Raw genomic sequence first — 13,684 nt, forward strand, 5'->3', positions numbered from 1 at the left:
CTCTGGCCTCTGGCTGGGTGGCCCTGGAGGCCCCAGGTTCCCAGCATACGTGGCTTGGCCAGGAACTCAGTGTGGCCGACTCACCCCCTCTGATACCCACACCCTGGGACGGCTGAGCATTGCTGGCGGCCCCAGCGGCAGCGCACAGAGGCTCCTTTCACGAGCCAGGGCCAGGTTTCCAGGGCGGGTGGGTCTCCGGCTGGCCCGCTGCAAATGAAACGTTTCCCCAACTCCTTCCCTTTCGTCTCCAGATGAGCGACGGCCACAGGAGGCCCTGGCCAGGCTGTGCTGCCTAGGCAAGTGTGAGTGTGTGTCTGTGTTTCCCTGTGTGTGTGCATGATCTAGATATCTTTGTGTGACTTTTTGTTTCTTTTTTATTTTTTTTCAAGACGGAGTCTCACTGTGTCACCCAGGCTGGAGTGCAGTGGCACGATCTCAGCTCACTGCAATCTCCGCCTCCCAGATTCAAGTGATTCTCCTGCCTCAGCCTCCCAAATAGCTGGGATTGCAGGTGTGCGCCACCATGCCCTGCTAATTTTTGTATTTTTAGTAGAGATGGGGTTTTGCCATGTTGGCTAAGCTGGTCTCAAACTCCTGACCTCAGGTGATCCACCCATCTCAGCCTCCCAAAGTGCTGGGATTACAGGCGTGAAGCCACTGCGCCCGGCCTGTTTCTTTTTTTGAGATAGGATCTCACTCTGTTGCCCAGGCTGGAGTGCTCACTGCAGCCTCAACCTCCCGGACTCAAGTGACCCTCCCACCAGATTAGCTGGGACCACAGATGCACACTCTATGCCTGGAGAATTTATAAATTTTTTGTAGAGACATGGGCTCGCTATGTTGCCCAGGCTAGTCTTGAACTCCTGGGCTCAACCGATCCACCCGCCTCGGCCTCCCAAGGTGCTGGGATTATAGGCGTGAGCCACGGCGCCTGGCCTTTGGTGACTTTTTGTGTGCTACATCTGTGGATGATTTTGAGAACATCAACGTGTGTGACCCATCGGGTACATGCAGTCCTGTGTGAGATTTTTGTGAACCTGTGTGACTTAGTGTGGCCTGTGTGTACCTGTGTAACTCAGCATGAGATTCTGGGAGTCCATGTGACTGTGCGTCTGTGTGTGTCTTTGCAACTCGGTGTATTGTCTGGGTCTCTATGGGGATCTATGTGATGGTGAAGGTCTTTGTGTGTATGACCTGGCTGTCACTCTGTGGGTGGCTCTGGGAAGGCCTGTGTGGGATTTTTGGCATGACTGTGTGTGTTTGTATGTCTGTGTGATATTCTAGAAGGGTGTGTGATGGTATCTGGGTGACCCTGTGTCTGTGTGTCATTCTGGATTTTATCTGTGGGAACAGAGGAGGAGAGGAAAAGGGGGGAGGGGAGAGGGAAGGAGAAGGGTCTGTATTTCTGTGTGTCTGAGTGTGCCTGTGTATGTTTGGGTGCCCCTGAGTGAGTGTGATAGTGAGAGTCTGGTGTCTGCATTCACATGTGTGTGGTGTGGTTGTGGGTGTCCCTCGAGGTGTGCCTCAGAAGCAACGACCTGTAACTCCCCAAATTGAGTCCCTAATAGGGGCTTCTAGATCACCCTGGAAGGCAGACAGTGATTTCAAGGCTAGGACCCCAGGCCCGGAGCACAGATCATGCCTACCACGCTAAGTACGGGGACATCAGGCCCTCTTGGTGGGAGTGGGGATATCCAGGTTCTACTGGGGGTGCCTAGAGCACCCTTTTCTCCCAGCCTGGCAGCACCCATGGCCTGGCTCCCTGCCTATGCTACATGCCAGATGTTTGCCCACCTCGCCCAAGAGCCCTGCTCAGTTGCCAAGCAGCCCTGGAGCCTCATGTTGCCCGGCCCCACCTTCTGTGCCCCGGAATGTGGCTGCCAGAGCCCAGATGTTTCAGCCCTCCCCTCACCCACATCCACACTGCCCGCAGCATCCTGGCCAGGTAGTGCCATGGGCCTGGCTGCCGCTTCCTGCTCCTCGTCCTACCCCAACACACCTGCATGGTAGGAACACACCTGCTGCCAGCCACAGCCAGGTGGGCAGCCTGGCAGGGAGGAATGTGGGGGATTCCAGCTGTGGCATGCCAGCTGTGCCCAGCCCCCTGGCGGCACCCTCCTCCCGTGAGATTTCTCGAAGGCCAGGTGTATCCTAATACTTGGGCTCCGGGGAGGGGGAGACAGGGAGGGGCAGCGCTGCCCTCTCTGGCAGTCCCTCTGCCTTCCCATAAATTCTTCCCATTGCAGTTGTGGAGGGGAGCAGAGTGAGGGAGTGTGTGTGTGTGTGTGTGTGTGTGTGTGTAGGAGGGTGCTGTCAGTGTAGAGGAGGGGTGCTGAATGTGGGGAAAGAACTTTGAATGAGGATGTGTGTGTGAGTGTGAGAGTGAGTGTCTTGTCTGTGTGAGTGTGGATGTGGTGTGACAGTTGTGTTTGAATACAAGGAAGTGTGTGCGTGTGTGGCGTGTACATGGGGAGGGTGTTATGGGAGGAGTATGTGTATACAAATGGAAGTGTATGTGTGTTGTGTGTGTTTTTGTGTGTGAATGGAGGGATGAGTTGTGTGTGTGAATGAATAATAGGTGTTCTGGTGTGATACTGAGTGTCATAGAGTCCGTGACTGTGTGTGTGAAGGATGTGTGTGTGTGCACCTTTGGAAGTCTGGTGTCCTGTGTGTATGAATGGAAGAACAAGTTTGTGTTTGTGAATGAAGGATGAGTGTTGTGTGGGTGTGAATGAAGGGTGTGTTATGTGTGTAAAAATGAAGGAGAGATGGCCAGGCGCAGTGGCTCACGCCTGTAATCCCATCACTTTGGGAGGCTGAGACAGGCGGATCACAAGATCAGGAGATTGAGACCATCCTGGCTAACATGGTGAAACCCCCTCTCTACTAAAAATACAAAAACAAAATTAGCCAGGCGTGGTGGTGGGCGCCTGTAGTCCCAGCTGCTCGGGAGGCTGAGGCAGGAGAATGGTGTGAACCCGGGAGGCGGAGCTTGCACTGAGCCAAGATCGCACCACTGCACTCCAGCCCGGGTGACAAGTGAGACTCCGTCTCAAAAAAAAAAAAAGTAGGAGAGATATGTGTGTGGATGAAGGCTGGGTGTTGTGTATGTGTGGATGAAGGATGGGTGTTGTGTGTGTACATATGGAAGGCTGGGTGTTGTGTGTGTGGATGAAGGCTGGGGTGTGTGTGTGCATATGGAAGGCTGGGTGTTGTGTGTGTGCGTATGGAAGGCCGGGTGTTGTGTGTGTGGATGAAGGATGGGCGTTGTGTGTGTGCATATGAAAGGCTGGGGGTGTGTGTGTGCATATGGAAGGCTGGTTGTTGTGTGTGTGCGAATGGAAGGCTGGGTGTTGTGTGTGTGCGTATAGAAGGATGGGTGTTGTGTGTGTGCGTATGGAAGGCTGGGTGTTGTGTGTGTGCGTATGGAAGGCTGGGGGGTGTGTGTGCGTATGGAAGGCTGGGTGTTGTGTGTGTGCGTATGGAAGGCTGGGTGTTGTGTGTGTGCGTATGGAAGGCTGGTTGTTGTATGTGTGCGTATGGAAGGCTGGGGGTGTGTGTGTGCGTATGGAAGGCTGGGGGTGTGTGTGTGCGAATGGAAGGATGGGTGTTGTGTGTGTGCGTATGGAAGGATGGGTGTTGTGTGTGTGCATATGAAAGGCTGGGGGTGTGTGTGTGCATATGGAAGGCTGGGTGTGTGTGTGTGCGTATGGAAGGCTGGGGGTGTGTGTGTGCATATGGAAGGCTGGGGTGTGTGTGTGCGAATGGAAGGCTGGGTGTTGTGTGTGTGCGTATGGAAGGCTGGGGGTGTGTGTGTGCGTATGGAAGGCTGGGGGTTGTGTGTGTGCGTATGGAAGGCTGGGGGGGTGTGTGTGCGTATGGAAGGCTGGGTGTTGTGTGTGTGCGTATGGAAGGCTGGGGTTGTGTGTGTGCGTATGGAAGGCTGGGGTTGTGTGTGTGCGTATGGAAGGCTGGGGGGGTGTGTGTGCGTATGGAAGGCTGGGGGTGTGTGTGTACATATGGAAGAATGGGTGTTGTCTGTGTGGATGAAGGATGGGTGTTGTGTGTGTGCATGTGAAAGGATGGGCGTTGTGTGTGCTTATGCAAAGCTGATGCGTGTGTGGATGAAGGATGGATGTCGTGCATGTGTGTCAGTGAAGGCTGAGTGTGTGCATGTGTGTCAATGAAGGATGGATGTTGTGTGTGTGAATGAAGGATGGGTGTTGTGCGTGTGGATGAAGGATGAGTGTTGTGTATGTGAATTAAGGATAGGTGTTGTGTGTGTGAACAAGGGATAGGTGTTGTGTGTGTGGATGAAGGCTGGGTGTTATTTGTGTGGGTGAAGGATGGGCATTGTGTGTGTGGATGAAGTATGAGTGTTTTGTGTGTGTGTGGATGAAGGATGGGCATGGTGTGTGCGGTGGGGCTGGGTTGATGGTTTGAGCAGAGCCTAGGTCTGGGCCAGGTGCAAGGACCAGGAAGGCCATGAGGGACCATCAGCCCAGGAGCCCGGGGCCTGGGGGCTGGTGGTCACGGCTGGAGCACAGGCTGGCAGGTGGGGTAGGGCAGCCGGAGTTGGGGTTTCTGAGCCATGTGCCCCCTCACAGCCATTTGCAGGGGGGTGGGCAGGGTCTGCCTGGCTCTCAAGATCCTCCAAGCCCCCAGCTCCATGAAGGGTCTCACACCTCCCCGGGCCCTTTCCCACAGCTTCCCCCTCAGTCCCCCCACAGACCCACACTGCTCTGCTGTCCTCTTCACCCAGGACCCCCAGATCCCCCAGACATTGCCTCTGCTCCTTTCCACAGCCATCTGAGCCCCCGCCCTGCCTCCATCCCCCATCACTCCCTCAAAGCCCGCATGTCCCCAACTCCTTCTCCCAGACATCCCAGCCTCTCTAGGGCCCCTCAAAAGCCCCCAGACGCTTTTCCGTTCATCCCTTCTGCCTTTTCCAGCTCCCCTTCCCTCCCTACACCTGGACCCCCATTCTGTCCTCTACCCCTTTCCAGAACCATCCATTCAGGGGCCCAACCCCCTTGATCCCCAAATCCCTTTCTGGCCCTTCCTCCAGCCCCTTACCGCTCCCAGCCCCCCACGGGGCCCCGCCCCTTCCCCTCTGCGCCCCCCCCACCCCCGTTCCGCTTCCAACCCCTCCCCCGTCCGCCCCTTGGAGCCCCCTCCCCCTTCTGGGGCAGCGGTGGTGTGGAGGCAGGCAGCCGCAGCACTCCTGAAACTTTAAACGGTGTTAAAAGTTTCTGTTTACGAGAAACCCTTGAATTTTTAAGGACTAGTATCGATTCCCTGCTCCACAGCCTTGCCTCGGTGGCGTGGCGGCCTCAGGCACAGTGGGGAGGCCCAGACTGGAGGGAGCCGGGGTTCCGAGGCCCCCAAGCACCGAATGACAGATACACGCATACCCAGACACACTCTCAGGCATACAGGGACGCGATCCCTGATACACTCACACACACACAGCTAGTCACACACAGACTGACATGGCCTGACACAGACACACATATCAGGACACACAGAGACCCCTCCCTGACACTGACACACACATACACCAGTGTGTGTATACACACACCGACATGGCCTGACACACACACAGACTCACATCTCTGACACAGGTTTACATTGACCCCCCTCCCTGACACACACACACACCCCCACACACACACCCACACACACATACACTCCTAGTTACACACACTGATATGGCCTCACAGACACACACATTGACATGGCCTGAGACCCACACACCCCCACACATAGTTAAACGCTTTAACATGGCCTGATTCACACACACACACTGACATGGTCTGACGCAGACACACAAGAGACCGCCCCTCCCTGATAAATGAACACACACACCTAATCACACACACTGACATGGCCTGACACACACAGACTCACATCTCTGACACAGGTTCACAGGGACTCCCCCTTCCCTGGCGCACACACATACACACACCTAGTCACATACACTAACATGGCCTCAGACACACACACACGACCTGACACACACAGACACATGTATCTGGACACACAGAGACCTCCTCCCTCATACACAGACACACACACCGACATGGCCTCGCTCTCGCTCTCTCTCACACACACAAACATACACACACGCATGGCTACACACACACACTCTCTGGCATGGCCTGACACACACAGGCTCACATCCTTGACACACAGAGCCCCCATGTCCTGACAGCCCTGATCCCTGACACTCCTGAGCACCTGTGTACACACCCTGGTACACAAAGATCCTCATCACTGCCCTAGGTCCACATAGCAAAACACACACCTAGTGACACCCATTGACACTTTCTGCCCCACAGACCCTGATCACAAACAGGGCTGGCTATGCCCATTGGGCTCTTGCAAGCAGGTCCCAGACCCACTGGGACCCTTGCACAGTCACTCACGTGATCACACTTTAAGACACACACACACACACAGACCCATATACACCGACACTGCACTGTTGTCCAGGCTGGAGTGCAGTGGCACGATCATGGCTCACTGCAACCTCCGCCCCCTGAGCTCAAGCCATCCTCCCACCTCAGCTTTTGGAGTAGCTGAGACCACAGGCATGCACCACCACGCCTGGCTTTTTTTTTTTTTTTTTTTTTGTATTTTTAGTAGAGATGGAATCTCATCATGTTGCCAAGCTGGTCTCGAACTCCTGACCTCAAGCAATCTGCCCATTTCAGACTCCTGAAGTGCTGGGATTATAGGCATGAGCCACCGCATCCGGCCTACACTGACACTTTTTTTTTTTGAGACGGAGTCTCGCTCTGTCGCCCAGGCTGAAGTGCAGTGGCGTGATCTCGGCTCACTGCAAGCTCCGCCTCCCGGGTTCACGCCATTCTCCTGCCTCAGCCTCCCAAGTAGCTGGGATTACAGGCGCCCGCCACCATGCCTGGCTAATGTTTTGTATTTTTAGTAGAGACGGGGTTTCACCGTGTTAGCCATGATGGTCTCGATCTCCTGACCACCCGCCTCGGCCTCCTAAAGTGCTGGGATTACAGGTGTGAGCCACCGTGCCCGGCTGGTGTTTGTTTGCTTGCTTGCTTGCTTTTTTCTTTCTTTTTCTTTTCTTTCTTTCTTCCTTTCTTCCTTTCTCTTTTCTTTTTCTTTTCTTTCTTTCTTTCCTTTCTTCCTTCCTTCCTTTCCTTCCCTCCCCTTCCTTCTTTCTTTCTTTCCTTTGTTTCTTTCTCTCTCTCTCTCTTTTTCTTTTTTTCTTTTCTTTTTTTTGAGATAGATAGAGCCTTGCTCTGTTGCTCAGTCTGGAGTGCAGTGGTTCGATCTCGGCTCACCGCAACCTCTGCCTCCTAGGTTCAAGCAATTCTGCCTCAGCCTCCTGAGTAGCTGGGATTATAGGCGCCTGCTACCATGCCCGGCTAAATTTTATATTTTTAGTAGAGATGGGGTTTCACCATGTTGGTGAGTCTGGTCTCGAGCTCCTGACCTCAGGTGATCTGCCTGCCTCGGCCTCCCAAGGTGCTGGGATTATAGGCATGAGCCACCACGCCTGGCCATGGTCTTTATTTTCTTCCCCCACCATGTCCCCACTGCTTGGTATAGGACCGGGCAGGCACCTTCTCTGCCTCACGACACCTTAAGTACAAAGTCAGACCCAGTCTCTGCTGCACAACATACAGATCCACACAAAAAGATTCTTGCTTTGTTTTTTAAAATTTTTATTATTTATTTATTTATTTATTTATTTATTTATTTATAGATGGAGTGTCGTTCTGTCGCCAGGCAGGAGTGCAGTGGCGCGATCTCGGCTTGCTGCAACTTCCGCCTCCCGAGTTCAAGTGATCTCTGGCCTCAGCCTCCTGAGTAGCTGGGACTACAGGTACACGCCACCACACCCAGCTAATTTTTGTATTTTTAGTAGAGACGGGGTTTCACCATGTTGGCCATGATGGTCTCGATCTCTTGACCTCATGATCTGCCTGCCTTGGCCTCCCAAAGTGCTGGGATTACAGGCGTGAGCTCTCCCTTTCTCTCTCTTTCATTTTGAGACAGAGTCTTGCTCTGTTCCCCAGGCTGGAGTGCAGTGGTATAGTCTTGGCTTACTGCAGCCTCTGCCTCCCAGGTTCAAGCGATTCTCCTGCCTCAGCCTCCCTAGTAGCTGGGATTACAGGCATCCCACCACGCCCAGCTAAGTTTTTTATTTTTAGTAGAGACAGGGTTTCACCATATTGGCCAGGCTGGTCTCAAACTCCTGACCTCAGGTGATCCACCCGCTTCGGCCTCCCAAATTGCTGGGATTATAGGTATGAGCCACCACGCCCAGCCAGACTCTTGCACCTATCATGACCTGCATTTGTTCAGTGTCCCCGGAAGACACCAGACCCATCTAGACACCCACAGACACACTGCCTGCCATACAGCCTAATACAGTATTGTGACAAGGAGCATATCGTTTCTGGGACATTTACACACATACTCACGTACACATGCATACTTTTGTGCCTGCTTGCAAGAGCCCAATGGGCACAGCCAACCCTGTGTGCGTGCGCACCCCCCGCCCTGGGCACTGACACCCCCTTTAACAGACAATGCATAGCTGAGAATTGCCACAGCTTTTTGGCCCAAGAGAGCAAGAAGGTGCTGGTTGCACCTGGCAGCAGGCGGGTGTTTTGTCTCAGCAGGAGCTGCCTGGGGGCTGTAGGCACTGCCTCCCCACCCACCCTGAGGGTTACCAGAGGGCTTCCTCTCCCCTTGCTCCAGGGTCCCCAGCACTACCTCTCCCCCCAGGCCTTTATGTTCTGAAAATGAGGAGTCAGGGCCCGCAAGAGGGGCTGGAACCTCACCAAAGTGTGTGTGTGTGTACATGTACGGAGGCCCTCATGCCCAATTCTGTCCCTGACAGCTGAGCTGTGGGTCTCCTGCTATATTTGCCTATGTCGATGATCAGGGCCACATTACAAGTGTGTGTGTGGGGGGGCACGTAAGGGACATGGGTGTATGTGTGTGATCCCTGTGTGCATGGCTAGATGATTCTCCCAGGGGGGTTGTCAGCCGCCTGGGCATCAGTTGGTCAGTGTGTCCAAGGCCTGTGGGTACATCTGGGCAACCCAGTGTGTGTGTGTCTGTGTGTCTGTGTGTTGTGTTGTGACAGCCAGTGTTGCTTTGTATCTGTGACGCTGTGTATCTCTTTGTATTGGGGTCCTTTGCATTCACTTCCAGGTGTTTGGTGTGTGTTTATGTGACATTGTGTATCTTCCCTTCATTAGTGTCATCTTATTTATTTAGTTTTTTTTTTCAGACAGGGTCTTGCTCTGTCACCCAGGTTGGAGTGCAATGGCACTATCATGGCTCACTGCACCCTTGACCTCCCCGGGCTCAAGGGATCCCCCCACTTCAGCCTCCTAAGTAGCTGGGACCACAGGCATCCACCACCACACCCAGCTAATTTTTGTATTTTTGGTAGAGAGGGGTTTTGCCATGTTGTCCAGGCTGGTCTTGAACTCCTGAGCTCAAGCAATCCACTGGCCTCGGCCTCCCAATCATCAGTGTCATTCTGTACATCGGGGTGTACTGCCACAACTGCCAATGTGTTCTGGCACTGCGATGTGTGTGTGTTGTGTATGTGTCTGCGTGTAGGAATTGTGTGTCTGGAAGGTGTCAGCGTGTGGCTGTGTGATCTTGCATGTGTCTGTGCTCTGCAGGAACATGCGTCAGTGTGTGTGCATCAGTGTGCATCTCTATGTGTCATGCACTGGTGTGTCTTCGTGTATATCAGTGTGTGTCTACGTGACGCCTGCTTTGGTGTATGTCTATACGCGGTTCCTTGTTGTGTGCCTGGATACCATGGTGGGACGGTGCATGTCAGAGCGTGGGTCGTGGGTGTTTTCCCAGACTGCTGTGTGTGTGTGCCCGTGTGTAGGGGTTGTGTGTCTGTGCCTTGTGTGCACTGGTGTCCGAGTGTGCTTTGTGTTCGAAGGCGGAACGTGTGGCCAGGCGTTCTGGACGTGACATGTGTGGCGGGGTCCGAGTCCCGCTGCGTGTCAGCGTGTGTCTGCGCTGGAACGCGGGCCAGCACGTGTCAGGGCGGCCGCGTCGGTGTGCGCCCCCGCGCGCGCGTGTGCGTGTGTTCGTGTGTGTGTGTGCATGTGTGTGCGTGTGTGTGTGCGCCGGCCGCCGCTCCCCCGCCCTGCCCGCCCCTCCCCGCGCCCCTCCTCCCGCCCGCGCCGCCCGCCCGCTCCCTCTCCCCGGAGTGCGCCGCTTCCAAACTTTGTCTAAACTTTCACTTTCACAGCGCGGCGGCTGCGGCGGCGGCGGCGGCGGGCGAGGGTGACCGGCCGAGCGGCGGCGGCATGGAGTAGACGCGCGGCGGCAGCGGCGGCGGCGGCGGACGCGAGAGGCAGCGGCGAGCGCGGCGGCGGCGGCGGCAGCGGCGGCCCCGGAGCCGGCGGGGCCGAGCTTGCGAGCGGCGAGCGCGGAGCGGCGCCGGGCCGAGCGCGGGGCCGCGGGCCGGGCGGGCGCAGCGCGGCGGAGGCCGGAGGAGCCGAGCCGGAGCCCGAGCCCGAGCGCGGCCGCCGCCTGCCGGGCCTCCCCTCGCCGCGGCCGGCCGCCGCGCTCCCGCCCGGGCGCCCAGCTATGTACTCCCCGTACTGCCTCACCCAGGTACCGGCCGCCGCCCCCGCGCGACCGGGGGAGGGGAGCGGGCGCGGGAGGCCGGCCGGCGGCGCGGGCGGAGGGGACGCGCGGCGGCCGGGAAGGGGGGGCCGAGAGCCCGCGGGCCGCCGAGGGGTGCAGGCTGTGCCGCGGGGAGCCCAGGCACGCGTGCGGGCGTCACCGTGCGCGTGCGACCCTGGCCACCGGGCGGACTCCTTTTGGGGGTTCCGGGGGTGGCCAGCTGCGTCGTGGCGCTGCCCGTGGAGCGCAGGCGGGAGTGCGTGTACGTGTGTGTGTGTGTGCGCGCTCGACTGGGGTGCGATGGGCAGCGGGACTCCGGCTGACCTGTGGGCTAGTGTAGCGCGCACCCGGGCAGCGTGGTCGCTGGCAGTGTTTGCGGGGTTGACAGAGTGGCAAGAGGGTGGTCCCGAGGGCGCAGAGGGGACACTGGGTCCCGCGACGCTTCCTGGGGAGGGCGCAGCGGTTCCCGAGGGTGGCAGTGGCCGGCGTGCGTGGCGGCGGCCCTTGCGTGCGGCCGGGGTGCCTGGGGTGGGCCGAGCGGCCCGGGCGTCTCCCCAAAGTCTTTGTTCAGGCCTCACATGGGAGCGGGGCTAAGAAAATGGCGGGGCTCCCAAATTTCGGAGGGGCAGGGGAGGGGAGAGGGGGGCGGGCGCGCTGCCAGCGGTGGCCGCGCCTCTCCGACCCCGGACGTCGCAGCCTCTGCCCCCCCCCACCCCCAAACTTTCCTCGGCGCAAACTTTCTGGCCCCAGCGACCCGGGCTGCTGCGGAGTGGACCCGGCAGGCCTGGGGAATCCCGTCCCGTCGCCTGGAGGCGGGAGGGGCGGGAGGCAGCCGTGGACACAGCCGACAGTGCTGCGGCCACACCGTCGGGTCAGCCTCGGGCACAACAGCGCCGACCTTGGCGCGTTGCTAGAGCGCGTCCCGCCTGCAGCGAAGTTCCCTGCGCGGCGCACGGCTGCGGCAAAAGCTTCGAGGATGCCTGTCGGGCCACCCAACTCTCCCTGGGCTGTGGCCTGAGGCTCTAAGAGGGCACAGAAGCTGCCCAGAGTCCCACAGTGGCCCTGACAGCGTTGCCTGCAGGGCCAGGCCACAGCTGGTAACAGTCTCCGAAGAGGGGACATCTAGGGGCTGCTTAGCCCTGCTGCCAGCGAGGCCTGCATGTGGGGGTTCTCTAGGCCAGGCCCTAATTGTCCCCTCTGCCCAGCCTGATCCTTGTCAGCCATGTGCCAAGTGTGTCCACAGCTTACAGTGGCAGTCCACATGGGTATGGCTCCTACTTTGTCTGGGTCGTACCGGGAGTGTGCAGTGGTGTCAAGGGGCGAGGGGTTTGTCGGGGTGTGTGTCAGCTGTGGCTACACCACACTCCTGTATGCACAGGTGAGAGTGTATGCAAGTGTGAATCAATCTAGAGTCTGTGTGTAGCCCCTGTGGGCCGGCCATGGGCAGGCCTGCGTGGCATGGCCGTGTGTGTGGCCCAGGGAGCGGGTTTTCCTGTAGAAAGCAGGCCCAAGTACGTGTTGGTGAGGGCGCACTGGCATGCATACATGTTGCAGTGTGCATGCAGGTGTGAGCAGGCACCCTGAGCACCATGGCAGTGTGGGGAACCCCCACATCTGCACCTCCAGTTCCACAGCCACTCCATGTTGGGCGCCCCTCACAACAACTGCCTACCCAGCGGTGTCTGAGCTGGGCCTCTTTGGTGCTACACTTGGCTGGGCTGTGTGGCCGATGTTTGGGGCCTAGTGGAACCAAGACCCCACGCTCAAGCAGCCCCTTGCCCACCAGGCTGCCAGCCCGGCCTCCCATGCCAAGCACGCCAGACATCTGAGCCTGCTCCCTCATGGCTTGGGTGAGACACCAGCCCCTCAGATTTCACAGCACCCTGGGAGAGAAAATGCCTGTGGATACGCCGGTGACATGGCTAGGAAGGGGCTGGGGCGGCTGCGAGACCCAGGGCGATGGCCGGTGCTTGGCTCTGTGTGATTGTAGGCCCAGGTTACGACAGTTCCAGTGTGCCAGGATGGCTGGAGAGGGGAGTGGGCATGGTGTCACCAGGCTGCCAGCCCTTCATGGTGGGCAGGGAAACCCTTCAGCTCTGGGCAGGTGGCTGCTGTCGGCTGGTCAGTGGGGTCTGGCCTGCCCCTCCCTAACAATCACATCTCTGTTTTTACAAATCTTTCTGCTTCCATAGTTTGCCCCGCTGGTCTCTGTTTTTATGACAACCTCTTTCCTTTGCTGTCTTTTTCTCGGTCTGTTTTTATCGGTCTCTGGTGTTTTCTGCCCTTTTCCATCTCTCTTTCTCCATCTCTGTCCTTTTGTATGTCTCTGACTGTCTCTGTCTCTGATTCCAGTTTTGGCCCCATCTCTGCTCCCCCCTCCACTGGCGTCTCGGACTCTCTCTCTCTCTGTCTCTCTGGCCTGCCTCTCTCTCTTTCCCTCTCTCTCTCTCCCTTTTCTTTTTTTCAAACCAGAATTGGCTTCGATTTTAAAGTCAATAAATGATTGAGCAGGAACGAGCTTGGAGCAGCGGGGCCCTGGCGGGGAAAGGTACTGTGGGCGAGGGGGAAGGGCGGGGGGAAAAATCTCCTTCTAGAAAAAGCATCGAAATTCAGGGCGGCCGGGCGGGGCGGTTGCTGGAGCTGCTGGAGTCCATTGTAGCCACAGTCCTGAGTCTCAGGCGGAGAGAGGGGTGGGGGGTGGATGGATGGACCCCCCTCCCCATCCCAACCCTGCCAAGAAACAGAGACACAACCAGGATGTGAACTCACGTACACCACCATCACCGCCAAGATGGGGATGTAAGTGTCCTGTTCACACCGATGTCCAGACCCACGACCATCGACGAGCCTACAGACCTACGGACACAGGAAACCAACGACTTGTGTTCACACTGTCACACACATTAACACACACGCACCTCTTGAAATGGGACACGTATATTGGTGTAGGCTTAGCGACACAGCAGTACCTCTTTGACGCACGTATGGACACAGGAAACTGTGGACTTGTGTTCACAACCACCCC

At 57.2% G+C, this 13,684-nt stretch overlaps 1 protein-coding gene across 1 annotated transcript in view; it reads left to right on the plus strand.

The window, feature by feature from the left end:
• Window positions 1-10,256: 10,256 nt before the first annotated feature.
• The window catches only part of NFIX (nuclear factor I X), a 103,300-nt gene continuing 99,872 nt past the window's right edge, over window positions 10,257-13,684 (plus strand). Inside the window, exon 1 of the mRNA XM_034945263.4 lies at window positions 10,257-10,647. Within this exon, the coding sequence (XP_034801154.1) occupies window positions 10,621-10,647 (27 nt within the window). The 5' untranslated portion in view covers window positions 10,257-10,620. The remainder of the gene's footprint in view (window positions 10,648-13,684) is intronic.

This window comes from Pan paniscus, chromosome 20 (genome assembly GCF_029289425.2).
Source record: "Pan paniscus chromosome 20, NHGRI_mPanPan1-v2.0_pri, whole genome shotgun sequence".
NCBI classification, from domain to species: domain Eukaryota; kingdom Metazoa; phylum Chordata; class Mammalia; order Primates; family Hominidae; genus Pan; species Pan paniscus.